Below are 27,530 nucleotides of genomic sequence, written 5' to 3'. Positions count from 1 at the left end.
TACTGTATTTGAAAAATATAAACAACCTCCGATCATCTGTTACGCTAGAAAGGGCGTTTCTGATGACCTAAATTTCAAAATTTCTCGTAGGGGTAAATTCCCGGATTCGATTCGAGCTTGTACACACGTTTTGGGATTTTCAAAGAAGTACCGCACAGTGGTAAGCCAAATTTCAAAACATCTCTTGTTCATTATGAGATAAATCTTTTGATATAGCTCGAAAGAAAGAGATTCAGCGTTGATAGTTTCGATGACCGTGAGCCATCGCTATGAGATATTTGTGGCAGGAACACTTCAAAACCGGAACTAATTTCAGTTTGAATTCTTAAAGCAGGCTAACGCTAACCCAACCTCTCTCGAGCCATGGTTCATAATAAACAGCTTATTTATTTTTACAATTCTCCTGGTATTGTTAAGGAAAAGTATTAAATATTCTTAAATTCCATAAAGCATGCGTAGCTGGCGGTATTGTTGGCGCGAAAAATAAAACATCTGTTTACTGGGTTTTATTGGAATCAATGCCGCTAACATGAGTTTTAAATAAGAGCAAGAGGCTACGGGTAGCCTACACTTTGTTTGATTCACAGTATTCCAGTGTATTTTATGTCACAATATCTTGCTCAATATCCCGTTCAATTGTTCTCTAATCACTCTGCAGTAAAACAAGAACAAATCATTTTCATAGTAAATATCATCAGACGGAGACAAGCACCAGGAAGGCATCTTGTTTATTGCCAGCTATAATTCCATATGTCGAGCAGCTCAACTTAAAAAAGCTTACAACAAACGATCATTATAATGCTCATTTCAATACTTCTCGAAAGAGCAAACATCAACCTGACACCCTTAGTAGTCGGCACTGATTACATTACATTAGCGAAGTACGCATATCACAAAGGAAATTTTACAGAAAGGTAGCGAGAGATGCCGTTGAGTGATCTTGAAACTGCGAGAAAATGTCTATATATACCTGACTACAAATAGTAATTCATACAAGACTATGCATACCTAAGTGTAAATACCGAAATACAATAGCGTGCATTTCATAACGTGAGAAATTACCCAACAATGGTGTAAGTGCGATGGTAGAATAGTTGTTCACGTTTAAAACTGTCGTTAATGGCATTGATTCCAATCAAAATCACTAAACGGTTTCTTTACAAGTTTCTACGATGGTATTTAAAAATATTGAATACTTTTTCTTTGCAGTACCGGGAGATTATTACCTTGGTGAGATGTGTTACCGAGTCATACGATATTACTTCTGACCACTTCTTTGAAAACATTTTCCCCCTACTCTGTCACGTAGGCTTTCGTGGTCTAGTTCCTCTGAATGGGGCGGTACCCAGCTCAAATCCGACTTGGGATGTACAAGAAAATTGTTTAAGCAGGGTTAAATAAATTGATAAATTGGCATGCAGTTACTGAAAGTCATCGGATTGCCTCTTTCGGCTATCCCTCATAGCATGACTACCTCATAAAAAACTCAGAAACAGAACGCAAATTGCGGTGACGAAAATGATGCTAAACAAGCGCATAACTGAAATAAGTGTTTCTATTTCTTTTTTTTTAACAGCTTTATTGGGTACTCCTCTTGCAATATATTATATAAATTTATAATACAACACGTGAAGAACGGGACTAACGTCGCATGCGAGGCACCGCCCCTAGATTAAGACCTAGGTAAAAATAAAATGAAATAAAATAGGAACAAAAATAAAATGAATACTCAAACATTCGTACAAAAAATAAAGTAAATTACGAGTGGCATGGGCACGTAGGGACTAGTGTCCACGTGAAGGGGTAATTGACACCCGCGACAGGTGAGTGCTCATTAATTTGCGAACAAAAAGTTGAAAGGCATTAGGCGAGGAAAAACTGGTCGAGGGTGCTAGCTTACAAACATAGTTTCATAGTTTAACTATTCTGTTCAAGTACGAGGCCTGAAAAGTTGATGTTTTGCAAAAAGGGGTGCGTAGGTCAAAGGAGTTAGTTAGTCTTGTACGACCATGGGAAACAAAAGATACATAACTCAGAACATCTAAATCCAGGCCCGGTTGTTCAAAGGCCGATTAACGCTAATCCCAGGTTAAAAATTAACCAAGGAGTTTATTTCTCTACTCCCAAATGCTGTTTAACGCTGATATTCAGCAAAACTTTACATTAGAAGAAGTCAATCTTGTAAAACAAAAATAAGCAAAGAAACTTTCAACAAAAAGTTGAAACATGAAACAAAAGTTTACGCTAATCCTGGATTAGGTTAATCGCCTTTCGAAAAACTGGGCCCAGTACTACAGTAAAGTAGTAATCAAGCTTCGTTGGCCAAGGACGAAAAATAACAAACTCAGTTTTAGAATGTACCATTTTCTTCCTTGATGGCCCAACTGTTCAGTTTTTTTTTAGTTCGAGTAGGACTGATTTGCAACACCAGAACAACTAATTGGTCGGGTCTCTCTCTCTCCTTTCAGTCCATTACTACGGTATATTTGCTTCCTGAAAACGGTTTTCTTTTCTAGAAAGATCTCGCCTTCTTTCCGATCACTATCAGTAAGTTTTACGGCGATTTTTTTACCGTTTTAGTTGTAAAGTGCATCACTACAGTTAATTCGCTTTATATTTTCAGAGGGCTGTCAAATCTAACCACAAGTTTGAGAAAGTTGTTTTAAAATTTCTTCTACATGAGCAATTTAAGTAAGATCAATGAAATGCTTCAATTCCAATGGGCCAATCAGGATGTTTCACAAAGAATAATCTCGCTCTCTATACCCCGCAGCACTTCAAGGCCTTTACTACATTCCACAAGAATGCAACCTCTGCCTCTCAGTTTCATATTGTATCCGCCCTCATTCACAACAATTCTTATCAAAATTAACTTTGGGAAGGTCAATAGCCATTTGCCAAACTCAATGTTTCAACCACGCTTCATTAAACCTTTTGAAATGCAACTATCTACAACAAACAATTAGTTTAGTTGAACCGTTTATCCTGGGAGTATCCATATCCATGTGAAATCTGTTACACTGGGACGTATACAAAACATGGACCCCAGGTCCATAGACCACCCCTGTGGACCCGGTCCATGGACCACCCCTCATTTTGTGAGAAAAATCTTTAAAAGAAAGCGAGAGAAGTGATCCTCGCAGATCCTCGCACTTATCTGGACAATTTCAGCACTTGTCTCTTATAGACACCTGAAAAATTCAGGTGAAATCCATGACCCCTGCGATGCGAGGAAGGTTGGGCGCACTGGTCAATTTGTTGGGCTCGTTTGTTCCGGTGAAAAACTCGATGAATTAAATGAAAGTACATTTGAAGTGCGGGTTAAAGACGAATCCCTTTGGAGCCACCAATTTCCAATTTGAAATGGATGATATATAGGTGTCTATAAGAGACAATTGCTTAAATCAGTAGCCCATAACTACAAGCGAACGACTGCTCTATATTCCTGTTTATAAGAATGAGAGCAGCACCTTGATGTCATAACCGGGTGTTTTTGTATTTTTGTTTTTGCGGGAAAGGTAGTCTGTACAGATTGTAGTCTATAGAGATGTTAAATGCCGTGACATAGATCGTAGTCATGGGCTCCAGCTTAAATTTTCCAGATAAGTGCGAGTATCGCTTCTTTCTTTCGTCCGAAGATTTCTCTGCTTGTAACTAAACTTGGCAACACAAAGGGGTGGTCCACAGGGGGGGTCCATGTTTTGTATACGTCCGTTACACTGGTATAAAAACAGGATAATAACGGCTGTTTATTCGTAACCTAGCAGTAATATTTTTCTTGGATTATTGAACTGCGTTTGACAATCGAGTAGGAAGCTCCGCACAAACCCATGCGAGCGTCCCAGCAAACAACGATGCTTACAGAAAAATCTCCCAAATCGTTTTGAAACGGACATTTAAACCTGAACTAACTTAGGAAGCGTTCTCCTCTGTCAAATGCAATAACAAAATCAGCTATTCAGTCCTTCCAATTTCCTTTAAGACCTTCTAAACCTTCCAAACTAAATGTATCTATTTCTGTGCCTTAGACATTCCGAATAAACGCTTCTAAAGCGTCTTGTTAAGTCTTGTTACCAACCCTTTGACAACCGGAATTGAGTGAGCCAATCAGAACACCAACTTTTCATTGTCGTTCCCAGAGAGAACCATAAGAGCCAACGATAAGCAAGCCAGCTCTATTACAACTCAGTCTCCACTGGCTCCATTTCAACCCAGTTTCCACTGGACTCCGGTGATTAATTTTGCAAGCATGGATGCTCTTCACATATGGCTTCGTGCGGAGACAAAACCAAACGAACAGCGGAGAGCCTTGACCCCCGAGAAATGCAAACTTCTGATAGAAAAAGGTATGAAGCTGCTGCTACGTACTGCAATGTTCCAGACAAATTATTGGACTAGCATTAAATCCTTATCAAAAATTGCAAACAAATTGTTTAGAGTTGTTTGTAGGGCACAGAAAACTAAGGTTACTTTATTGTTCGTGCATCACGTCACGCCCATGTAATTATTATCGATACTTATGGCTCGTGCCTTAAATCATGCTTAGCTTAAAGCTGTAATTTTTCGTTTAGTACACACAAATTACAAGGTTAGATCGCGTCTACTGCACTGATAGCTACCCAACCTGCAGCTAATAAGGTGTCGTAGCCGTTGTTGTTTTTTATTGTTCATGCATTTTGTCACGCCATCGTGTCACGCTGAGCTGCCAAAGTTGTTGTTTGTGTCGACTCATGCTTAACCTACCATTGTGCCTTGCTGCAAACGTTTTACCTAAATGACTCTTTGGCATCTGTTCTTACAATGCTAATGCACAAATCGTAGTTTTTTTGGGAAAAAACGAATAACAACAACAACCAAAACAGCTGCACTTTAATATTATTAGTATGTTAATGAAGGTACGTTTTTTCCTTGGGGCTGGGGAATTTTGGTTATTTTTCCCAAAAAAGTGTTGGCCCTCGCTTGCTTTTTAATAAAAATTCCCCTGACCCTCTACCTGTAGATAACTGATAAAAGTGCAACCCTACCCTCACTACTACATGGTATGTTTCACGCCATTGGACATTCACACTTTGCTTCTGAATGCAAAATGTTTGAATATGAACATATCTTGATATTGAATGTGTGTGCACTGAAACAAGAAAATGTGAACGGATAAGCGACAAGCAGCAAACAGATAATGACAGAAAGCATGCGAAAGCAACAGGAATACAATAACATTGACTGGGAAGATCTCTATCACAGAACCAGTTGTCATCCCTCAGGGTAGGTTAACATTAGTCATCACAATATTGCATCTAAGGGAAAGAAAGATGAAAGAATGAGGGTGGTGAAGGTACATAGACCGTATACATAAATGGCGGTCACATTTATAATTCTTTTGTCCACGTGCAAATTAGCCTACCAAGCCTCATTTTAGAGCAAAAATTCTTTTCAATTCACTGTATGGTATGGAGGCTTGGTAGGCTAATTTGCACTTCGACAAAAGAATTATAAATTGGCCGCCATTTATGAATAAGGTCTATATTAGCAATAAGATTTTGAGTTCTATTGTGCAGGACAGTGAGAACAACGTTCAGCCAGCCTCTCACTCAAATTCAGAATCTGACAGTGGCAGTGACAGGGAAGAGTGTGTTGTCAGATCTACTAGTAATTCTTCAGAACTAAACGACTCTGGAGATCAGGCAGCGGAAGGTTAACAGCAAGAAGCTGAAGAAACAATACTTGAGTCTGGTACGACTTGATAGGGATGGAAAAGGACATGAGTTCCCATGAAAACTATGGGCCATGGCATAATATAGAAATGTACCATACCGGTAGTACCTATAAGAAAACACCAAATTAAATCAAAGTAGGTGATGACCCTCCCCTCTGAGGCCCCAGCCCTCCCCCCTCCAAGAAAAAAGATATCTCCCCTTAACAATAATTTTTATTACATGAGAGGATCAAAGCTATTAACTGTAAAGCTGATTATGCTGTTACTTTCAAGCAGGTGTATGGAGAGCTTGAGGATCTTAAATCTCAATGACCGAATAACATGACAGTTGCAAAAAGTTAAGGCTTTCTTCATAATTTTTTTTAAAAAGTGTGGTTGCCTTCAGTTGGTAACCTTTTTAGTCTCACAGATGGCTTTCTATATACTTGGACTATGTATGCAGCTGAGTTTTTAGGGATGGATTAGGGATGAACTAATATATCATATGGGTGCTCTCTCAGAATCATTATTACAAAGAGATGATGAGATCCAGCCAAAAGAGTTTTCCAAAAATAATTATTGTTATTCCAGGTTTTCAAGTTACTGTGGAATTTTCAGATCAGTGCGCCTTTAAGAATGAAGAATTTCAATGGTGAGTGATTTCAAAATTACAACAATGGATTTTTGGTATTCTTTAATAAAGTGCTTCTTCCTTCAAAAAAAAAAAACTTCCCCTTTTTCTTCATATTAATGAAAAGTTCTTATCACTGCATACTGTATTTTAATTGTTATTCCTTATAATCAGACATAATAGTGAAATTTTAAGCCTTCATTCTAAGCAGAAGATTGTTTATTTTAAGTTTATAGTTTTCAGTTTAATGGTCCATAAACCTTTAGGTTGAAATTAAAGCCCTAAATTTTCAAAGTTTGAAGAACGTTTGTGATTGTACTATAAGATAATTTTGTCATTTTTTCTTGATTACCTCTATTTAAAATGGCCGCATCTTGGAAAAACTAACCTACACTTTTGAAAAAGCATTAGGTTTCAATGCAGTACCCCAAGGTTCCTAGGTTTTGAGGGTCACTTCATCCACCTGACTCTACTACTGAAAGAGCACCCATCCTCCCAAATAATAAAATAATTATTGATAAGAATTACAGCACCTGTCACAAGAATCAACAATAGACCAAACAATTGCTTCCAAATGGAAAGGCAAAATATAGTAAGTTCATCAGGGTGAAATTAAATACGTAATCTTGCTCTTGAATGAACATAGGCTTTATGGTTAGGATCTTTTTTTATTTGACAGTGTCCCAGGTGTCCACATGGTACCGTGTGGGTCATGGGTGAGTGCTCCAAAAGATGCCTATATTTTGGGGATAAAGGAGCTTCCATTCTGCATGGACCCGGTATCACATTGGCACATATTCTTTGCTCATGCATATAAGGTTAGAGCAAATTACCCCATTAAACAAATATTGTTTCATGCATTGTCTAGATTTAAAGCCAGAGACATGCTATTCATTAAGTTGGCATAATCTTTCCAGGTGGCTTAGAATAATTATTGAACTTTAGAGTGTTGCCAGGTAGTGGACCTTTTCCCATCTGATTTGGTCTTCATTTTCAAGAAATAACATACACTGAGAGAATGAATGGGCCATTGGCTCAGTTGATAATGCATGGATTGTGATACCTGTAATTAATTACTGTGTAAATCGCTCTGATTAGATGAAAGGGATACTTGAGAAAGAGTTAGGGGTATAGTCATTACTTGGTGGATGAATGGTTTGAGATCTTGCTCTGCATAATTGTGCTAAAATGAAGAATAACAGGGTCTTTCTGCAGGTACCGGAAAGCATTGTGTTCTTGGTCACTTGGGATTAGTCTTTATTTGGAGTTGTTTTTTTTCTGTCTTTTGTTTCTTTTGTTTTACGTAATTTCTGCTTTGGTACCTGCAGAAGATGCTGAATACACTGTAATGAAGGAGCTGCTGGTGATATTAGTATTTTTGATTATGATGTCACGGCTGTTGCTGTTCACTAGTAGCTTTAATTAGGTTATGTAGCAATGGTCATTTTTCGGGAGGTGTATTTTTCCATGTTGCCTTTGGGAAATTCAGAAATGCTGTCAACAGGACTCGAACCTATGACCTAGTAGCTTTTAGTTTGCATACTCCACCTCTGAGCCCTAGAAGAGTTGTGGTACCCATGGGCTGTAAACTAGGTTTAGCTGGCAATCTCCTTTTATTTCACTGCTGGGACTCATTCTCACACATGTACTGTATTGAAGAGGATGGTATATATTTTAACCTTGGTCAATCAATAAGGAGATCTATATTTTTCAGCATTGGTGGTGGTCACTCTTTGTGGTTATCTCTCTCTTGCTAATTTATTTTAGGTTTGAGAATTTGAGCAGCTTTGTGGTTGTGTTTAAGAATTGTTTTTTCTTTCTGTTTCCCTGAATTTAGTATCAAACTGATTGGGAAAACTTACTCCTTCGTTTCATCAAGGGAGGAGGATGCATTTTGGACATTGAATTTATGACCGATGAGAATGGTAAAGTTAAAATAGCAAGTGGTTTTCTTGAACTCAGACGTCATTTTTACTTATAAAACACCTATTGGTGCAGGTGATATCTTTCTTATTTTTTTTCACCTTTTGCAAGGAAGGGGAGTTGTGACTGAGTTCAGTTCAATGGCGGGTTTTGGTGGAATGGGAATAGGATTACTTGTGTGGTGCCATCAGCAGATCAGGTTTGAGAAATACATATTAATCTTGAGCAATCTACAACATTATACAATTTGTTAATTCACACAAACAGATAAACTTATCGATCTAAGAGTATGCATAAACAAAAATATAAGAAATAATTTCATATCATGGATTCACACAACCTGCAGATGAAATAGTGGATGCGGTGGAAGGGAAATAAAGGCAGGAAATATTTCATGCCTGCATATTTACCAGGATAACAATAATTATTGATTGATTGAAAGAAGAGCAGGAAACAATTATCTGATGTGTGCATATTTACCAGGCTGAGCATAGTTGAGGTTTTGATTTTGTTGACTTTGGAAGGCATTTGTGGTTTAAAAGTCACATTAATAAATTTTACTTATTGCCTTATCATTATGCCTCATCAACAAACAATGATATTTTTCCTCCACCAGTCCTGATAAGCCAATGCCTGCTGTGAAAGCTTACAGTAGTGAAGCTGCATTTATTGACCACATCAGAACAGAACTTGGACAAATTGCAAAACTTAAAGGTGACCTACATGTATATGAAATTATTGTATTTTTATCCCTAATTGTCTAGGCTGTGTTTCAGAGTCTTCATGACACCAATTTCAAAGGTAACTATATGAAAATGTTATAAGTGTTTAAGGCAGTATTTGCTGCTGAAAATTAACAATAGGGAGTGCAAAAATAATTGTAAGAAAAATGACTACTTTTGCACAATTGGAATCTGATTGCACTTTAATTGGATGTCTAGTACACAAGATGCTGCTTATAAGGCAACAAAACCAAACCTAAACATCAGCTTCTATATACACAGACTGTAATGATCAACAAAAACTAACAGATGTTCTCCAGATGGTAATGGACCTAGTAGATTCATAGCTACTTCTTCCCATGGTCGTTTGGAAAGCACTGTTGACTTCACTGGCATTGGTGGGACATTCCTGGTAACCAGCTGGCAACCATAACACTCCGCACATCATTTCGCCATATCCTGGTTCATTCTGGGCCGCCAGACCTTCATTTGAAGTCTTTCCTTGGTCTTAACAATTCTCTGGCGCCCTTCATGGGCCAGACTAACGACTCCCTTGCAACGACTTTAGGGGACAACAGTTCTTAATTGTTCCTTGAAGAATCAAATGGCCAATGAAGGTCAACTCATTGCACAGGGTTTTTGTTAAAGCCGGGACGCCGGGACCTTTACTCTGCTATCTTTATTTTTGTCCCGGCCATTTTAAGCGCAGGTTGTACAAGGATTCTTTCAATATGAAGAGACTAGTCAACCGATATTTGTATTTCACTATTTAATATTTTCTTAAACCAAATCGTGCTTTATTTCTCTGTTACTGGATATTGTTAGTTGTACCACAATTTGCGTACATGTACGTGTAGCTGATTTGGAGTTCATGACAAGATGTTATCAAGTAACAGAAAACACATTGATCGGCGCGCCCTGCTTTCGTCATTAGGGAGTTGAAGCAAATTGCTATGGCGGGCTCTAATACGGCTGCCGGAAGTAAATTTCTCCAAAAATGAGACACTGTGCATGTTAGTCGGTTACGGTCAGCCGTAGCGCGAAGGAAATGAAGCGGAAAATCGACCAGTATTTTACCCAAAGGTACCCATTAGGCCTCACAAATTCAAAATTGTTCTGGGGAAGGCCCCCCTTACCCCCCAGTGGGAGGGGGACGACCCCCTACCACACCTATCCCGCCTTGGCACAGCGTGCCAAGATGGTGGCAGAGCCGGTCAGAGCCGCCATCCTGGTCCCTGCTATATGTTCAATTGTCCCTGCTATTAAAAATCATAACAAAAACCCTGTTGCACACAGGCAAGTATGCCTTAGAAGCACTGTTCCATTGGCCTTCAATGAGACAGTTTTTGATGATTATTGCATGTAACTCTGGATCCAGTGCTGAGATCTGTTCAATCCCCTTGAATTCTCAAAGCCATAGGAACAGCATCCTGAGCTACCAAATGCACATATTTATCATCTTGTAGTGACTGATCTGAGGCAGGTGTCTTTGTCAAAAAGAAAAGAACATCTGCTGTATTCTTTCTTGAACACATAACAAACGCAATAGCTATATGGTTGAAGACGCAGAACCCAGCACTCTATCCTGGCTGAGGTTCTTAACTGGCTTGAATATGTAACTTTCAGTGCTTCAAGGTCATACTGGGCCCCCCCTTCCAAGTAGAAGTGTAGTCCCTAGCAAAGCACGTTTTGCCAAATTTCACTTTGGATCCATGTCTCGAGGTTTTCCGAACCACATTAGTGCTTGGTCCGGGCTCTCGGTTTAGAGTAACCATTTGCTTTGCTTGTTCATGTGAAGCTTCCCACTTTCGAACTTTACTAGCATCTGATGCAGCCTCCAGAGTAATTATTAACTTCCAGCAATTTCTTTTTGAATTCAACATCTGCCATTTGATCACAATAGATTTTCTAAAATTGCAATGATGAGCTTGTTTGCGTAAATGGCAGGACCATGAATTCCTAAGCTGTCTTAGTGCTAGTTGATGAAAAATGTGGCACTCATACAAGACATTGTCGTTGGCTCGAAAATGAGCATCCAGCTTTTGAAGCCACACAGAGAAGACATCATTGGCCTCTGCATTAACTGGTCCAGGGTTTTCAACATCTGCCAAAATATCATGAACTTCCATACCTCCTAAATGAGGGAATTGAGCTTTTTTGCAGGCCACGTTCATGATTCCCTTGCCATTGATGTAATATACTGGTATGATCGTTTCCACTTTCGCCAACATTCCACAACCTGAGACAGTGATCCTGTCAAATCTAAAGGTGGCAGTGCTCTTTCTACTCAATTCTCCATGCTTGTCGCAATTTAATTGTAGGATATCAGAGCCACTTAGGCGGGCCACAAAGGTCTAAACAAGTCTCTTTAATCCACCGACAAACACCTTGCTGTCACACAATCCACACTCGCTATCTTACATTCCCAGATGTACTAACACACTCATCTGCTGACCTAATACCCTACCTATACCAAGGTCTTGAATGACCTCCATAATAGGCTTTGACAAGTGCTCAACTTCTCACAAACGAGTTATTTCATTATTTCGTTTTGTCATTAATAGGTGTTCCTGAAGTGCATCCACGAGTCATTGTGATTGGTGCTTTGGGTCGCTGTGGCAAAGGAGCAATTGAAATGGCTCATAAAGTAGGCATTCCTGAGTAAGTGTGTGATCTCTCAAATGACAATAATATTTTAAATGTCTTTCTCTGATGGAAAAGAGTCAAATGAAATTTGAAGTTAGGAACACCTTGTAATAACCCTCTTTAGAACCTTTAGCTACAAATTTTTACCCACACGTTTTTCCTTCAATAGTTGGTCCAAGTGTGTCACCACTATTGGGACAATGATCCTAAGGGAAAAACAATGGTGCTGTACCATGGTACATACTAAGAAGAGATGTTTATCATAAAAATTATTGGTCATCATATCAAACCAGAAAATGCAGGATGTACTGTTAAACATAGGCCACTAAAAGTGGTCAATGTGTGTCTTAGAGATATAGTTATTGTAACAGTTGTTAGGCATTAAAAGCAAACTATGCACTGGTTGGGCACAATTGTTTTAGCATCAGGCTATCCAGTGGGAAATCTTTTGGGTTCAGACCTCAGCTGCGTAATGATCAGCGGTAGTATTTGTAAGGACATGTGCACTGTGCGGGGTCTGGAAGCCATGATGGATTAAACTGTTAGTGTTCAGTTTGTATCTGTGTTTTATCTGCCTACATCGACCTAAAATAACGAGGTTATAACAAGCTGGACCAACACTTGGGGTCTTTAAAACTAACCAAGGAGTAAGTTCTGCTTTGTAACTACGTCTGCAAATGGTGAGATTTTCAAATATCTTGGGATAAGGAGTCCAACTGTAGGTACACGTATTACATTTTAAAAAGCTTGTGTTAGATGTTGAATAACCCTCTCACGGTTCAAAAGAGTCTTGTGGCGTTGCCTTCTTTCAGACAGGGGCATCTATCTTTTTCACAATAATCAACCCCATAATAAGTAGTATGAACAATGTATGCCAAACAGTAATGCAAATAAGTGTTGAAAAGCCCCAAGGGAAGTGGGCGGGCCATAAAATCTTCGCTTCACTTCACTTCACTTCACTGTCATATTGTTGCTGTTTGTGGAATCTGACAACTGAACAGTTGAGCCCGCAGTAACACATGTGAAAAGAACCGCCATATTCGTTAGAACATGTTGCTTTGTGATTTCGTGGTCAAAACGATTTCACAAATTGATGCAGAGACCGGGATTTCTTGCCTCAATAGCTCTTTCATTGAACACAAGTGACAGCGAACGGTGTTGGCATGTGGTGGAACCGAACCTCGTCAAGTGAGGAGCCAGAAACAAACAAAGCAAGCGAGATTAAAGATTTTCTGAAAATCGCTGTTACAAGGAGAGCCAACTTACCAGACTTACCTCGGATGTTTACAAATGAAAGCAAGAAACTAGACCCAATCTTTGATAAAAATGGAAATTGCAGAAGAAAACAGAGATTCAAAACAGTCATGTGGCTTTGGGAGACAGGGACAGAGCGGATAAAAAGTTTGATGATGCTGATGAAATTTCTGATGTTCATTCTTCCTTGTGGTGAGAAATCGAGAAAGTCCTCAGCCCGAAATTTGTAAAGACCACCTCCAAAAAGCTGAAACATTCTGCACTTAAGTTGCCGAAAATATCATTTCCAGTCTTCAGTGGTGACCAAGGAAATGGCTCAGTTTCTGGAATGTTTTCAGATCTGAAGCCCGCGATTTGAAGGGCATTTCAAATTTCACGAAGTTCAATTTCCTCCAAGGCCAGTTATCAGAACAAGTTAAAAAGAGAGTGGAGGGTATCATGGCCAGTGAAGACAACTATAACTTGCTGGTTGAAACATCGCACGATAATTATGGTGACAAAACTGTATCCCTTGTTACTATGGCCAACCACAGCACACCAATGCAGGTTTCGGTACGCTTTACAACAGTATTATGAGGGTGACATGAGATCTCTTGAAACACTGGATCTTCCCTTGTCAGGTATGGAGACTTTTATGCCCCCAAATTACTTTCGCGGTTTACTGAATGTGTGGGAAAAGCAGATCTTAACAAGTGTTATCGAAATCCAAAAAGAAAATTGGGGGTAACCACGCATATTTCGGAGATAATTAATCAACGATATTTGTAAAAAGCTTTAAATACAAAGCAATGTATGGCGTTTTTTTTCCAAATTGAAGCTTAATTATCTCTGAAAAATGCATGGTTACCCCCATTTTACTTTTGGATACCAAGAGCACTCGGTAAGTTCTGCTTTTTCCGCATAGTTTTGAACCGCGCAAAAATATCCCTGAATAAATAAGCACCGCCGATAGGAAATCCGGGTATCTCGAGATGCGAAGAACGTATGCGCAATAGCAATAGTAGGCACCGTCCTTAAATGATGTAGTTCCAAATGGCACAGCCACTGCCATCCTTGCAACAGTTAACCCTGCTGATCAGTCCAAACCCAAAAAATTCAAGCCCTTTAAGAGACCAAAAAGGGTTTTGTGTCGCTTCTGTGGGTCTTCTCACAACACATTTCAGTGTGTCAGTAGTTAGGTCTAGGCAGTTGTGCTGTAATTATCTCAGAGGTGGTCATACTGCCAAACATTGAAAATCACAGTTTAGGTGTTCAATGTGTCGGTAACTACATCACACTACACTTCGTGGACCTTCAGCTCTTCAATCACCTCCAGCATCACTGACGTCTCCCCCAACACCAGTCAACATGCATGCCATTACAGTTTCAGAGAACATCGTACAAGCTGTACCAGTCTCAACTCTGAGAATGAATGCAATCCAAGCATTCACTGTTTCACTCAATGACTTCGTGCCACAGTCACCCTAATCCAGTTATTCTAAAGACTGCTGTTGCTTCAGTCAGTAACGACGATATCACTAAAAAGCAAACATATTTCTTGATGAAGGGTCTTCTCTTTTTTACATTACCAGGCATTTCACTAATGAGCTGCTCATCAAGGCCTCGTGGCAGTAAGATTGTACGCATTAACACATTTCGTGATGCTATCTCCAGTAACACATATTCAGTGGGATCAGTCAATGATGTATACAGCTGTAGAACTCCCGGCTGTTTATTCTTACAATAAGTTAACTGACTTGAACCTGCGATCCAATTAAAACCTAGTATCTGGTCAGCGGTCAACTTGAAAAAAGCTGTTCTCGACTTGATACTGTTCAGCGGGTACCTTGTTTTGACAGGTGTCAATTGACCATGACATGGATGTCCAATATCAAAGATGTACGCTGTAAACTAGCTGGAGTATGGCTGCCTCGATGAGCACTAAACTTGAGCCAGCGATATGGTCACGTGATACTGATCACATTGGCATATGCACGTACGGTCGGATGATGACCAAAACCAAATTTTCTCGCACAGATGGGTTACCATATTCTCTTATCCATGGTGCTCCACGCGCACGCTCATAGCTCCGTTATCATCCCAGAGGAGGGAGATACTCTCATCAAAGACGTAATCGTCACTCCCATTGACTGTAGCAGCTGGGTTAACAGACTATTTCAGTCAAGCTAACTTTTCTGTCCAAATTCTCATCAGTTGGATGCAGTGTGGCAGTTCCTGAAACCTGAAATCATCTATGGCTACCCCACCGCTCAAGCCCCGAATATGGGATATTTAATCTCAGGAAGGCTCTTCCCTAACACAGAAGGTACTCAACAGTCTCAGGGCCTCTTCATATAAGCCCGGTTTCCGAGATCTCGCATTACCTTTATTTGTAAAAACTTCGACACGTTCATTTGAGAGGGTGGGTTGGCTCGGTTGCCGAGATCTCGGTTTTTCCAACCGAGATCGGTAAGCGGGCTGAAATTTTTGCCCATATGAACACTTCAGCCCGGTTAATGGGAGGAAAACAATACTATGCATTTTCCTGATAGAAGGGACACAAGCGAGTTTTTACTTCTCTTTTCTTCGATAATGAAGCTTGGAATAGTTTCATTTGATAGTTAACGAAGAATCAAAAGAAAGTTGAGGTTGCTTAAACAAAGAAAATCGAGAAATTCTCGCCAGGCTTGTTCGTTAGATTTCACGCCTGAGTGGTAGCGTCAAATTTTTTAAATGTTTCTTTTCAGAAAGTGGGCTTAGTCTTAGTCGACTGCACTAAGTCAGAAAAAGGCTATTCAAACTGGGTTTTTTAGAGACCTTACGTAAACATCGTCGCTGATCAAATTGACAAAGGTTATATTGTAGCTGTTCCAGCCAGTGAAGATCCCTTTGGTGAGAATGACACTCGCTATCTCAGCCACTTACTCGTTCTACGTCCTGGAAGTGAAACAACGCCCGTACGAGTTGTTTTTGAAGCCAATGCAGGTCATTAATGCAGCTCATTAATGATGCGGATATGAATCTGCACCAATAGGTCACAAATTCTCCAGCGTTGAACGCCGTCAGTTAAAAAGATGGGAACTGGTTTTCAGAAGGATCATGCAGGACTATTGGGCATGATATGGAACCCGCCTAGCAGGGATGTCGCCAAGGACCGGCTGCCGGTGAAAATCGCTGCTTGAGAAAGGGGGGATCGTCTGCTGAATTTTGGCTGTCGATCGAAGCGATTGTAAAGATCGCAAAGTTTAAAAGTCATTCGATCTGTTAACAAAAAAAATTGAATATCTGTTAGTATACGGAATTATCACTAGAATTAATTGATACTGGAAATGAAATAAAAGCGTTCTTTTAAGTACTGTTGTGCATGTCTTCTCTTTCCCTGTATTCGCCATGTTAAAGAATACCGGGTGTCACTGAAAACAGTCTTGTTACCAGGTCCCTTTGATACCCAGAGCACAAACTTACCGCCTCATTAGAACCTTCCACCGGATGAATTTATTCTTAGCTATATCCCTACCTAGGTGTAAGTTTAAGGGAGATTTTCAGCAAGGATTACCCCTCCATCTCATCCTACTATTGGGCTGACTCCACGATTTGTCTCCATTGGCTGAGCAGTACCAAACAAATTTCTGTCTTCTTTCGTAATCGGACCACCGAGATCGTGAAGCTTACTGACCTATCTAGCTGGTCTCATGTCAGCTCGACAGACAACCCAGCAGACATACTCTCTCGAGGATGCACTGCATGCTCTTGAACTCCAACAGTCAACTCTGTGGGAGAGAGGTCCCTGATGGCTAACAGACCATTCACAGTGGCCGGGTTGGAGTCCTAAAGGCCTTACGGAAGACACTGTTGTCGCCTCAGCTGTGGATGGTCATGCTCAGAACTTTTAGCTTGACACTGGCAGTCTCCAAGCCCTGCTCGACATCTCGCGCTTCCAGTCCTATGAGCATGCTCTCCGCGTAATGTCCTATGTCTTCAGATTGATCGCCATTTTGAAGCAGGCCTGTGCTACAAGACGTTAATTCTTCGGTCGTCAATTTGACAGTTCCATCTCCTACAGCGTCCTTGATAGCCAGCACAGAGGTCGTTCTCCTATGAGCTCACCAGATCGAGTGTTTCCTCCAAGAAAGAGAATATCTTCTTAAAGAGCACACTCGATCCACTCCGCCACACTTCAATTCTCAACCCCAGCTGGTTTGTCAGCTCAATCTGTAGCTAAACCCAGATGGCCTTTTAGTTGCCCCGGGTAGGCTCGAGCATGCTATGCTTGAACCAAGTGCAAGAGAACCATTTCTAGTTGCAAGAAAATCTCTTTTAACGACTATGCTTGTTCGGTCAGTTGATGAGAAGTAAGAGACACTGTTGTTGCGTTGGGTAAGAGATTTTGGTTGCCATCAGCTCGAAGTGAAGTCACAAATATACCGGTACTCAAATGATGTGTCAGATGCCGATATCAAATAGGAGGAGCATACAAGCTACCAACTTGGGGAGCAGGGTTGGTATTGTTATGAGTGCATGAGTGCACTCGCCTTCCACCAATGTGACCTGGGGTCATCGCGGACTCGACGTCGTAAGTGGGTTGGGTTTGTTGTTAGTTCTCTACACAGCTCTGAGAAGTTTCCCCCCGGGTACTCCGGTTTTTCCCTCTCCTCAAAAACCAACACTCCAAATTCTAATTCAATCTGGATAAGAGGGCCGCAAGTGCGAAAATTGTGATAGCTTATTGCGTCTCCCTCTCTTGATAAAAAAAAGCTAAATAAGCTATAAAGCTAGACTTGACCAACCTTGCAAGACTTTCGCCTTAACAAGGTGAAACCATTTTTTACAGTGGGAATTCAAAAAACGGTAACAAGACACAGAAATGTTATGTCTGTCTCTTTGCTTGTAGCACTACTCGCAATGGTAATTTGGAGATCGTGAATAACTTGTGAACTGATCAGTTCCTCCTCGCGTTCAGACGACATTGTGCCCCTTATGGAACCCCTTCACTGATCCCATGTGATAATGCAAAAACATTCCTGAAAGGGAAAGAGAAGATTAAGAAGTTGTTTCAGAAGATCAAAGGGTGCAGCATCATTTTGCGCAAAAGAGAGTTCAAATTAAGCATATTTCCGCCAGATCACCACATTGGGAAGGCATGTATGAGCGTCTAATCTTAGTAGTTAAGATGCCAATCAAGAAAAGTTCTTCACGACGCTCTTGTTAGTTTGCCCAAAATGCAAACGCTCATCAAAGAGGTTCAGGCATAACCATAATATGAATGATCCAGAGCCCTTGACACCTTCAAAGTTGATCCATGGCTTTGATGTGACCCCTTTGCCACATCCTGTCCTTGATCCTGAAGAATTGGAGGACACTGCTATTTCAACACTTTGTATAAATACCTAGCTTCACTGCGAGAGCGTCACATGTACCAGGTCAAAAAGCAAGGGTTCAAAAAGGAACTCATCAAAGTCGGGGATGTACTAAAACTTGAAGATAATGTGCCTGGACGTTTATGGAAGTTGGCCATCCTCAAAGACTTTATTGTAGGGAGCAATGGTCAAGGTAGGGCTGCAGATCATGTTCAAACAAGTTCCGGGGTAATCAACCGTTCAATACACCTTTGGAGGTCACGCTCACAGATCCTAAAGAACACCTCAGAGGATCTGAACAGCAGATTCCACAGGTGGAAACACTAAGGAGGAGGAAAAGAATTTCTGCACGCCCCTGCCCCCAGTATGTGGAATCTGACAACTGAACAGTTGAGCCCGCAGTGACACATGTAAAAAGAACCACCATATTCCTTAGACCTCGTTGTGTACCGACTTATTGCGTTGTGATTTCAACATTAAAATTATTTCACACCTTTTTTTCTCTGAAAAATTTAGGGAAAATGAGAGAACAAAATGGATTGACTTGATGTTCTTTGCTTATCTCTTCTGCCAATGGTAGAGAAAATGAATTTTGCATGCAACAGCAATACGCCATGAGAACCCAAAATAGGGTTACAGACTGTTCATCTACAGCTACATGAACATCTGCATGTTCCAGCACCCAACAGCATCCACGTAAATCATGTGTTGGATTTTTTAATATTCCACTGACGTTTTAAACTCCAAAGGGTTGCCGGATACAGATCCTTTGGTTGCTATTCCTTATCTGAGAAGACTTGAAGGGATAACCATTTATAGATGAAATTACAAAGGCAGTAACTACTCCTGAGATGTGTTGCAACCTATGACCTCCCGCGTGGTAGTGTGATGCTCAACCCACTGAACAACTGATACACAGTCACACCAGTGCACTGTACATGAACGTAGTGCTGATTTGTGCAAAGGATGATGTGAAATCATCATCTACCTTGCTTAAAACTTTGTACTGTTTAGGTCAGCCATAGCTAAATGGGACATGGATGAAACTAAAGGAGGTGGCCCTTTCAAGGAGATACTGGAATATGACATTCTTGTGAACTGCATTTTACTTACGGAGGTAAACAATATATATAACCACGAGAAGATTAAAAATTATTTCTTTTGGATTGTATTTACTCGGCCAAAAGCAGCACCCAGTTTGCTGTTTTAGTTAGAGACTCAGCTGCACTGGTTTTTCTGCTTATCATTCTTGTATATTTCTCGCATCGTACTGAATAATCTTCAGACAACCCAGGAACACATGTTTAAATGCAATTAGAATTCGCCAAGCCAATTGCATTTAGCATCACTGGTCATTTAATTGACACTTCACCGCCTTGCAAAGCACAACAATCTGCCTGTGTTTACTGTAATTACCACCACTATTAATTTTGTCTTTTGCCTTTTAGAAAATACCACCATTTGTTACAAAGGATATGCTTGAATCAGAGGGAAGGTAACTTCGAATGTTTGATACATGACCGTCTAAATTTAACAGGGCTGGAAATTTGAGACTAAAAGATTTCAATCAGTTGAGACATTTCGGCTAGTTTTGATGTCTGCTGTAGCTCAATGTTTGCTACTCAATGTTATTCAATGCTCTTCAAAGTTATTCAGTGCTTATTTTTATACTGACCACGATGCCTTCCAATAACCTTTTTTTGATGCGCTTTTTTTACTGGCTTTCACGAAGGCCACAAGAAGTTATCTGACAATGGAAACAAGATCGAAGCAATAGACCGTATTCACAAATGGCGGCCGATAAATTATTCTTTTGTTTAAGACCAACTAACCTCGATTGCATGGACAGAATACAAAAAAATGTTGCTTTGGAGTGAGGCTCGTTGGTCTCATTAGCACTTGGTCGCCATTTATGAATACGATCTATGAATTTTGACCAATGCCAGCTTTACTCGTGTGGTTTCTCACAGAGAGAATTGTACGCAAACCAATAGCGCAAAATAGTGTTATCGCAAATTTTTATGCCTTGATAATTTTGCGACTAAAATTTTGAAGCTAGCGCAGATTTTTTGTGGTAACTTTTTTTCTAAATTTCCAACTATCTTGCTCGTGAAGTATTTAACTACAGTTGTTTTGTTTGCAGAAAATTAGGAGTGGTGGTTGATGTAAGCTGTGACCCCAACAGCGCAAACAACCCACTACCATTCTATGATTCAGCAACAACATTTGATAAGCCATGCCAGAGAGTAAAACTCAAGTACGTTGATACCTTTACTAAACTGGATTTCTACTGAATGATACAGTCAGATAAAGAGATTGTTTCAACTTGTCCACTAAAGAATAAACGTTTAGAGCATTTAAGGTCAGGATAACGGACATCTGTAGATTTATAGGGGTGACAAAACAGGTGCATATGCTCTGATTTGTCAAGCATCTTGGAATCTTGTCATGGCACATCTTGCACATCGCCTTATCACCCTATGCAACGTAATTGCACCGTTATATATATATTATACTGAAATACAAGTGGTTGTTGCACAGTAGGCCACTACACAGAAGTAGCGACATTTAGATTTGAATCCGAGTTCTCAGTTCTGAGCATGCGCATTTCGAAACATTAGGGACCTTAAGCAAGGACGACGACGACGGCTACGAGAACGTTGTCTAAAAATATTATTTCCCGTTATTGTGATAATTTTGCGATTCCTCCAAGTCGCTCGGCTTGGAAAGTGTGAACACACATGCCAAGATTAAAATTGGTTAGAATGGTGTGGATATTTGGAGAGAAAATTGAAACTTCATCGTCAGGTGCTCTCGTCCTCCACATGACCTCAAATTTGATCATTTCATGTCGTTGTCAAGACGAGAACGGCAACGAGATGTAAAACAACAAAATGCAACAAAATGTAAAACGCACGTGCCGGGCGTGCAGAACCATTGTTTTTGCTAATCATACCAATTGTTTTGTTGCGTTCTCGTAGACGTCGTCGTCGTCCTTGCTTAAGCTCCCTATTTTCTTCTTTAAACCTAATACGCGTGCTCAGGACAGAAATCTCGTACTCGTATTAAGTACTCGTAGTCGTTCTCGTACTCCAATCTGAATGTCGCTATTGTTCTATGAATAACACTGAGTGCGCTGAAGGTGAACTTTTCTTCATACAGAGTTTACCGCATTCTTGGAAATCTTTTACAATCTACACTCTACAACTCTCTTCGACAAATATACACTTTCATTCTAGCGAGTTTGCAGAAAAGCAGTTTAGGTGGTATGAAAACAAACCAATCCTTGCCACATTTTCAGTCGAAGTCCTGAAACAAAGAAGCATACAAACTAAGAGAATGAAAGAAAAGCGACTTTGTTTTGATTGAATACTTTTTACAATTTTATTTAGCGCAAACAAGCCTGTTGATGTGTGTGCTATAGATCACTTGCCCTCTGTTCTCCCCCGTGAAAGCAGTGAACGATTTGCAAACAGAATGACACCTTACTTATTAAATTTACCAGAGGTAAGGCATAATCATTCATCTCAGCTGAAATGCTTTTTCTTAGCAATGAAGAGGGATTGATTTTTCTTTGATCCAACTGTTGTTTCATGATTTTAGGATCCAGTTTGGGTGAGAACAAGGCAAATGTTTGAGAAAAAAGCGGAGGAAGCCCAAAAAGTGTTGGAAAAATAAAGGATATAGAAGGGAAAAAGTACCTTTAAGCCTGCAAAAGTAACCTTAGTATAACTAAAAACGTGCAACTCGCTGTGGCATATGTCTCAAAGCATGAATTGCCGTACTGTTAGGTAGGAAAATAAAATTTAAGCGTTGTTAGGCGTTGTATAGAGATATATATATATATAGAAACGTTGTCTTAGACGGAGATTCACCTTCACATTCAAGTCAACTCCAATAAACGTTTTAATACCGCCGTCCCCTTTTTTTGACCCGTTTACTTTCGTACGACCGATCTATATTTTCGAATTTTCGAAGAAAAAGATACGACTTAGTAAAACATTTTCTTACCATTTAATCTGAAATATAAACAAATGTATATTGGTTTTGTTCGTACAGATTTTCAGTTTTAACTTCAACCGCAGGGTAAATGGACATAGTTCCTCGGGAGAAGCTTTCCTTTCTAGGGAGCAGGTATGGCGCAGTAATTCGAAGAAGGGAATTGTTGTGTGTGTGGGGGGTTGCCTTGTGAGCTTTTCCGATTACCGTTCGCGCGAAAATAAAAAGAGACTGATGCATGTTGTATTTCCGAGCTAATTACCACATCTGACAACGATGAAAACAAGCGAATTTTACAAGTGGTCTGCACACGCATACGCCTTAACATTGCTTTCCGATTTTAGGTCACATTCTTATTTCTGCAATGGTATCACGTTTGATTCGTCACCTGACGCGTGCGTGGTTTATGCAAGCGAGCGCTCGCTTAGCATTCTCGTTCCCAGAGTCCTCGTTTCTATTAGGCACGTCGTAGGAGTCATTCGAAACGGTGATAAGTGAAAGCGAATGGCTCTGGAGACGAAAATGCTTCCTTGGAGCTTCCCAACTTCTTGCAGTGATATATGAATGTAGAAACGAATCTACTAAAGTGTCTGAGTACTGGACTTCTAAAACCCACGAACGCAGCAAATGGCAAACCGCCAGGAACGCAGGCTACCACCACAGCAACCAGTGCTTTTCGCCATATTCACACCTGATCTGATCTTACAACATCTTACAAGGCAAAGCGTAGAGTCCTGGGTCACTTCCTTTGGGATTCAGACACTCATGATCGGAGTCCATTGGGGATAGGGTCTTTCACAATACTCCTTCAAGGTAGGTAACCTCTTTAGTGTGAAAGACCCTATCCCCAATGGACTCCGATCATGTGTAGTTTATAAATTTTCGTGTTCAGGCTGTGCAGCTTGCTATGTCGGTGAGACCACCCGACATTTCAACACACTTGTAAGGGAACACTTGGAAATAGACAGGACCTCACACATTTTCAAGCATCTGGAGAGCTCGTTAGCATGTCGCTCTGCATGCTCCCGTGATAATTGCACAGTTTTTACGCGTTATTGTAATTTATATAATAACCCAAGTTATTCACGGATTTTGATTGGTTCTTGCCTATGATCTATTAGAGGACAGACGCACGATTGACGTCACCATCAGGTTTTATGCGAATAAAGTTTAATTCTTTATTATATAAAACAAATAGATTCCATGTAGCCGTGGGTCTGTTCAGTAATAGATCACAGAAGACGTCAAAATGTGGGAAGAACATCAGTGACACACTCGGCTATCGCCTCGTGTGCCACATTTTGACGTCATCTGTGATCTATTACTGAACAGACGCACGGCAACATGGAATCTATTTGTTAAAACGCACTCTGTCACTTTGATGTCGCTAGGTAACGGGAACTCACGTGATCAATTTTAACCAATGACGCGTGTGGATTTTGGACAGTGAACGAATATTGAATATTAAATAAAGTTAATTCATTCATTCTCCTTGCGAGTTTCTACTTCGTGACTCTGGGCGTTTTCCATTTACCAAGAAATTCCGGAAATTCCGGTTGGGGTGTAAATGGGACACACGTTTTTGGTTCGTTCCACTGGAAAATTTCCGGAATAAACGGAACTTCTGAAAAGGTAGTCCTGTTTTTCCGTTGGAAACTTTCCGATGGAAATGTGTGTTCCATTTACAACTTTTGAAAGGTCTTACCACTTCCAGGCTATTCACGGCCACATTTTTAAATTTTGACGCGTAAAATCGCAATCACTGGGCGGCGAACGGACCTGAGTTAAATGGCACACGTTTTTGACCGAAATTTCCGGAAATTTTTTGCAAATGGAAAATGCCCTCTAAAACACCGCGGTCGCGTGAACAATACCAATACCACTTGCGCGCCCGGTTGAGCAAATCGAGATTGATTTCCCCTACAATATCTACCAATTTATACATTTACCCTTTTTACTTGGGGTCTCATAGGTTGCCTCCTCAGGCCAAAACCTTGCGGGAGCAACAAGAAAACTGAGAAGAACGTATGAACGAATTGTTGTCATCTCAAACAAATCTATATCGAGAGGGGGTTGAGTTACTTATGGTCTGCTAACCTGATCCATTTCTCAATTGCCGTAGTATGCGATTTACTGCAACCGTTTTCAGACCCAGCTTCATAAAATTCCTCATGCTTTACATACAGGACGATGCGCATTTGTAGTAAGCCTTAGAAAACCAAGTAATTATAAACGCATGAACACTATATCATTGTACACGCGTTTTTTATGACTACTTGTACTATTTCAGTCATTAACCATTGTTTTAATTGCAGTTGGAGAGAGAAATCTGTTTCTAAGCTCTTGAGTTCCCTTAAAAAAAACACCACTGGTTTCAAACTTTAATGGTACAACACGACGTTAGATTAAAATGGTTCGAAAATCATATCATTTTATCTCGTTTTGGGCAGCACATATATTCACAGCTCATAAAGGAGAGTATACCCGGGGGTATTTATACTACGCTCATTATTAACATACACAAATTACGAGGGTTCCACTTCAAAACTTGTTTGCACTTCATTGTGTTTTGCCAGTACCCGTAATTCACATGACATTCTTTGTATCCAACATGGCAATTCAGTTTCAAATTTTTTGCCCAAACTTTCCTTCTGTGTGACCGAAGTTTGTGCAAATTGTCGGGCGCTTTCCTTTTGTTTGGAAAACCCGGTTGTTCCGGTGGTAAATCACCTTTCGAAAAAAATGAATATCTTCAGAGATATTCTTCTTTTCTGGATTTTGCCGAAACATGATAATCGGAAAATCCTATACCATGTGCTCCTTCACACTAAAGCTCTGCTCCTTGATGATTAAAGGCGCGGTAATCGTTAGTACCTAGTCTCTCACAGAAAGAGAGGAAGACAGAAAGAGTGAGAGAGAAAGAAAGAAAGAAAAAGGACTGTGCAACAGGCCATTTTTCAGCTTGACAGTGAGGACAAAAACAATAGAAAGACGTTGGAATGAAGGTGAAAAATATTTACATATCGTCCAGTTTTCTTTGTCTTTGTCCTGTAAACATCTCTCACAGCTAAATTGCAATATATCGAAAAAACCCTATAGGACCACGCTGATTGAAGGAAATTGCCCTGTCCCTTTTAACACGAGATTCTCCCTAGTTTTTCCATTCTAATAGAACGCGCCCGTCAAGTTCTCTGGTTTCCTTAAACATCTACTCCCACAGCCCTTGAATGTTCGTCGTGGCTTGTTTTGCCTTCGGGTAATGAAAGACGTAATTGAAAACTGACTTTGAGGCTCTTTGAGGCTTTTTTTGAAAAGTACGGCATTAGCTGTGGTTACACTATCCCTTTTATCCATAGGTAAATAGCGTTTGCCCAAGAGCAAGGACGCTTTAGTGTGTAACCCCTATCCCTAGACCGAAACTGCCTTAGGGTTATTAGGATACATAAAAAAGAACAAAATTTGGCTTGCCCAATCAAAAAGCAGAACGTAGCTAATACACGAAGATCCCTAATTCTATTAATTATACCCTATTATTTTACCCTGAGGGGAGTCTTTTACTGTGTAACCCATGGGTAACATGACACCTGAGCTGAACCAAACGCAAGCCATTTACTCTCCAGAAGTCCCCAAACCCAAGGGGTGTGTAGCCACAACTAATGAAAGGTGCAAAAATGTGCGCTGCAAGTGCAGCAGGATTATTTTTATCCTGGTTTAAGCAATAATACAATTGTTTCGCAGGGTTGTCGTTAAGTACCATACCGGTAGTAGTTTCGTAACGCTCCCTACTAGAAAAAGAATCGTAGGACTGGCAAAATCCATTGAAACTTTGGAATATCAAAGCATGACTTTGTGTGTCGATGTGCTGGTGCACTATATTTGCCGTTTTCTGCTGCAGCCAAAGAGGCTTTCAAAGTAAATAGAAAAGTGAGCTTTCAATAAAAAAGTTGTACGAACAAAATATACTTAGGACAATTTAGGAGAATAAGTACAGTGGAAAAGTTTGTTGAAGTGTTAGACACTTAAAAATTCAAACATAGTTTACAACATATAAATAATCCCCTTTGAGTGACAAAAGTATAGTGTCGAGGTAAAATACACACTTAATCGACCACTCCCTATTGGGGCTTTTCAGGGCCAATAAAATACAATCCCCAAAGCGACAGAACAACAACAACAACAACAACAGTTAAAAATCCCAACTGGCCGAGGGTAAGCGAGATAGCTATTTGCAAGTGCGGCCAAGAAGTTGAACCAGGGACTACCAGGAACAATTTCAACGAGTGGTCAGAACGGGTCTTGAACCCGGGAGCTCCGGATCTCAACGCAAGCGTGCTAACCATTGGACCGCAATGCCTCCAATGGTCGTTTGTATATTGGTCCTGGAGTGTTTACCTCCACCACGTGCCTCAAAACCATACTACAGTTCACATGATGGCATAGTAACTGTGGCACGTGCTTGGCGAATTCTCACTTGAGTTTCAAAGAAGTTCAAAACCTCGAGTGTCCGAGAAGTCGCATGTCCTGGATACGGATCGTAAATTTGGGAAACTGAAAAAAAGGGGTATCCCTGACTGCCATGATAGCACTGCAAATCCCATTTCAGTTCTGCTATCTTTATTTGACATGGAAAGCATTCCTTTGATTTTTGCCACAATAGTTAATAGAGAGGAATGGTTATGAAACCCGACAAATGTCTATGTTGTAGGTTTTTGTTCTCTTTTTTGGCCTTGACCGTGCACAAAACACAATAGTTATTTACCTCGCACTGAGGAACTAACCAATAGAAACGTGTTGGTTACGTAATTCATGCATAGTGTATAAGCGCAAAACAAAAGATTGTGCACGGTCGTGGACTTTCCAACCTAAATCTTGGCATATCCTTTGATGTTTGCCGAGCTTCAAAACCAGTCCCTTCTATTAACTATGTTGCCACCGACCATCCCTTCTAATTACCGATATTTGGAATGGGTGTAACAAAGAACGACCTACAGTCGAACCCCTCTCTTGACCTCGTATTCGCTTCGTTACTTTTCCATCAGGGTTGCCTAGAGCACATAGTTCACGTAGCTTTGATCTGAGAAGGCTTCTAGAGATGAACCGTATTGTTTGAAGTAAGGTCATCGTTAAGTAAATCGTAAAGTTTGGTTGGAACGACTCCGTGGTCTTAAGTTTCAAGTCATATAGCAACGCCCACTAGCTACTGGCGGTGAATAAGCGGCTCCAATGAGCCAGAAATGTTTGGCAATGCCTTGATATGGTGGTTCCACTGTAGTCGAATTAAATTACTTACATGCAGTAAACCGAAACAATCAACTCACAAAAGAAGG

At 40.3% G+C, this 27,530-nt stretch overlaps 1 protein-coding gene across 1 annotated transcript; it reads left to right on the top strand.

The window, feature by feature from the left end:
- The first annotated feature begins 4,090 nt into the window (after positions 1 to 4,090).
- LOC137996124 (uncharacterized) lies at positions 4,091 to 22,126 on the top strand. Its single transcript, XM_068841552.1, has 12 exons — positions 4,091 to 4,346; positions 6,284 to 6,344; positions 7,003 to 7,141; positions 8,161 to 8,248; positions 8,358 to 8,445; positions 8,863 to 8,960; positions 11,533 to 11,629; positions 19,219 to 19,321; positions 19,653 to 19,699; positions 20,348 to 20,461; positions 21,597 to 21,711; positions 21,808 to 22,126. Exons 1-12 carry the CDS (start codon positions 4,250 to 4,252, stop codon positions 21,880 to 21,882), a joined length of 1,122 nt encoding a protein of 373 aa, XP_068697653.1. The 5' UTR covers positions 4,091 to 4,249; the 3' UTR covers positions 21,883 to 22,126.
- The last annotated feature ends 5,404 nt before the right edge of the window (positions 22,127 to 27,530 follow it).

This window comes from Montipora foliosa, chromosome 1, assembly GCF_036669935.1.
Source record: "Montipora foliosa isolate CH-2021 chromosome 1, ASM3666993v2, whole genome shotgun sequence".
Taxonomy (NCBI): Eukaryota; Metazoa; Cnidaria; class Anthozoa; order Scleractinia; family Acroporidae; genus Montipora; species Montipora foliosa.
The sequence above is the reverse complement of the archived record's forward strand: the minus strand, read 5'-3'. Positions and strand labels throughout refer to the sequence as shown.

Coding starts and splice junctions, on each gene's coding strand:
- LOC137996124 (XM_068841552.1), top strand. CDS start 4,250: ATGGATGCTCTTCACATATGGCTTCGTGCGGAGACAAAACCAAACGAA. Junction 7,142..8,160: donor TCTTTGCTCATGCATATAAG/GTTAGAGCAAAT, acceptor CCCTGAATTTAG/TATCAAACTGATTGGGAAAA. Junction 11,630..19,218: donor CATAAAGTAGGCATTCCTGA/GTAAGTGTGTGA, acceptor TGTACTGTTTAG/GTCAGCCATAGCTAAATGGG.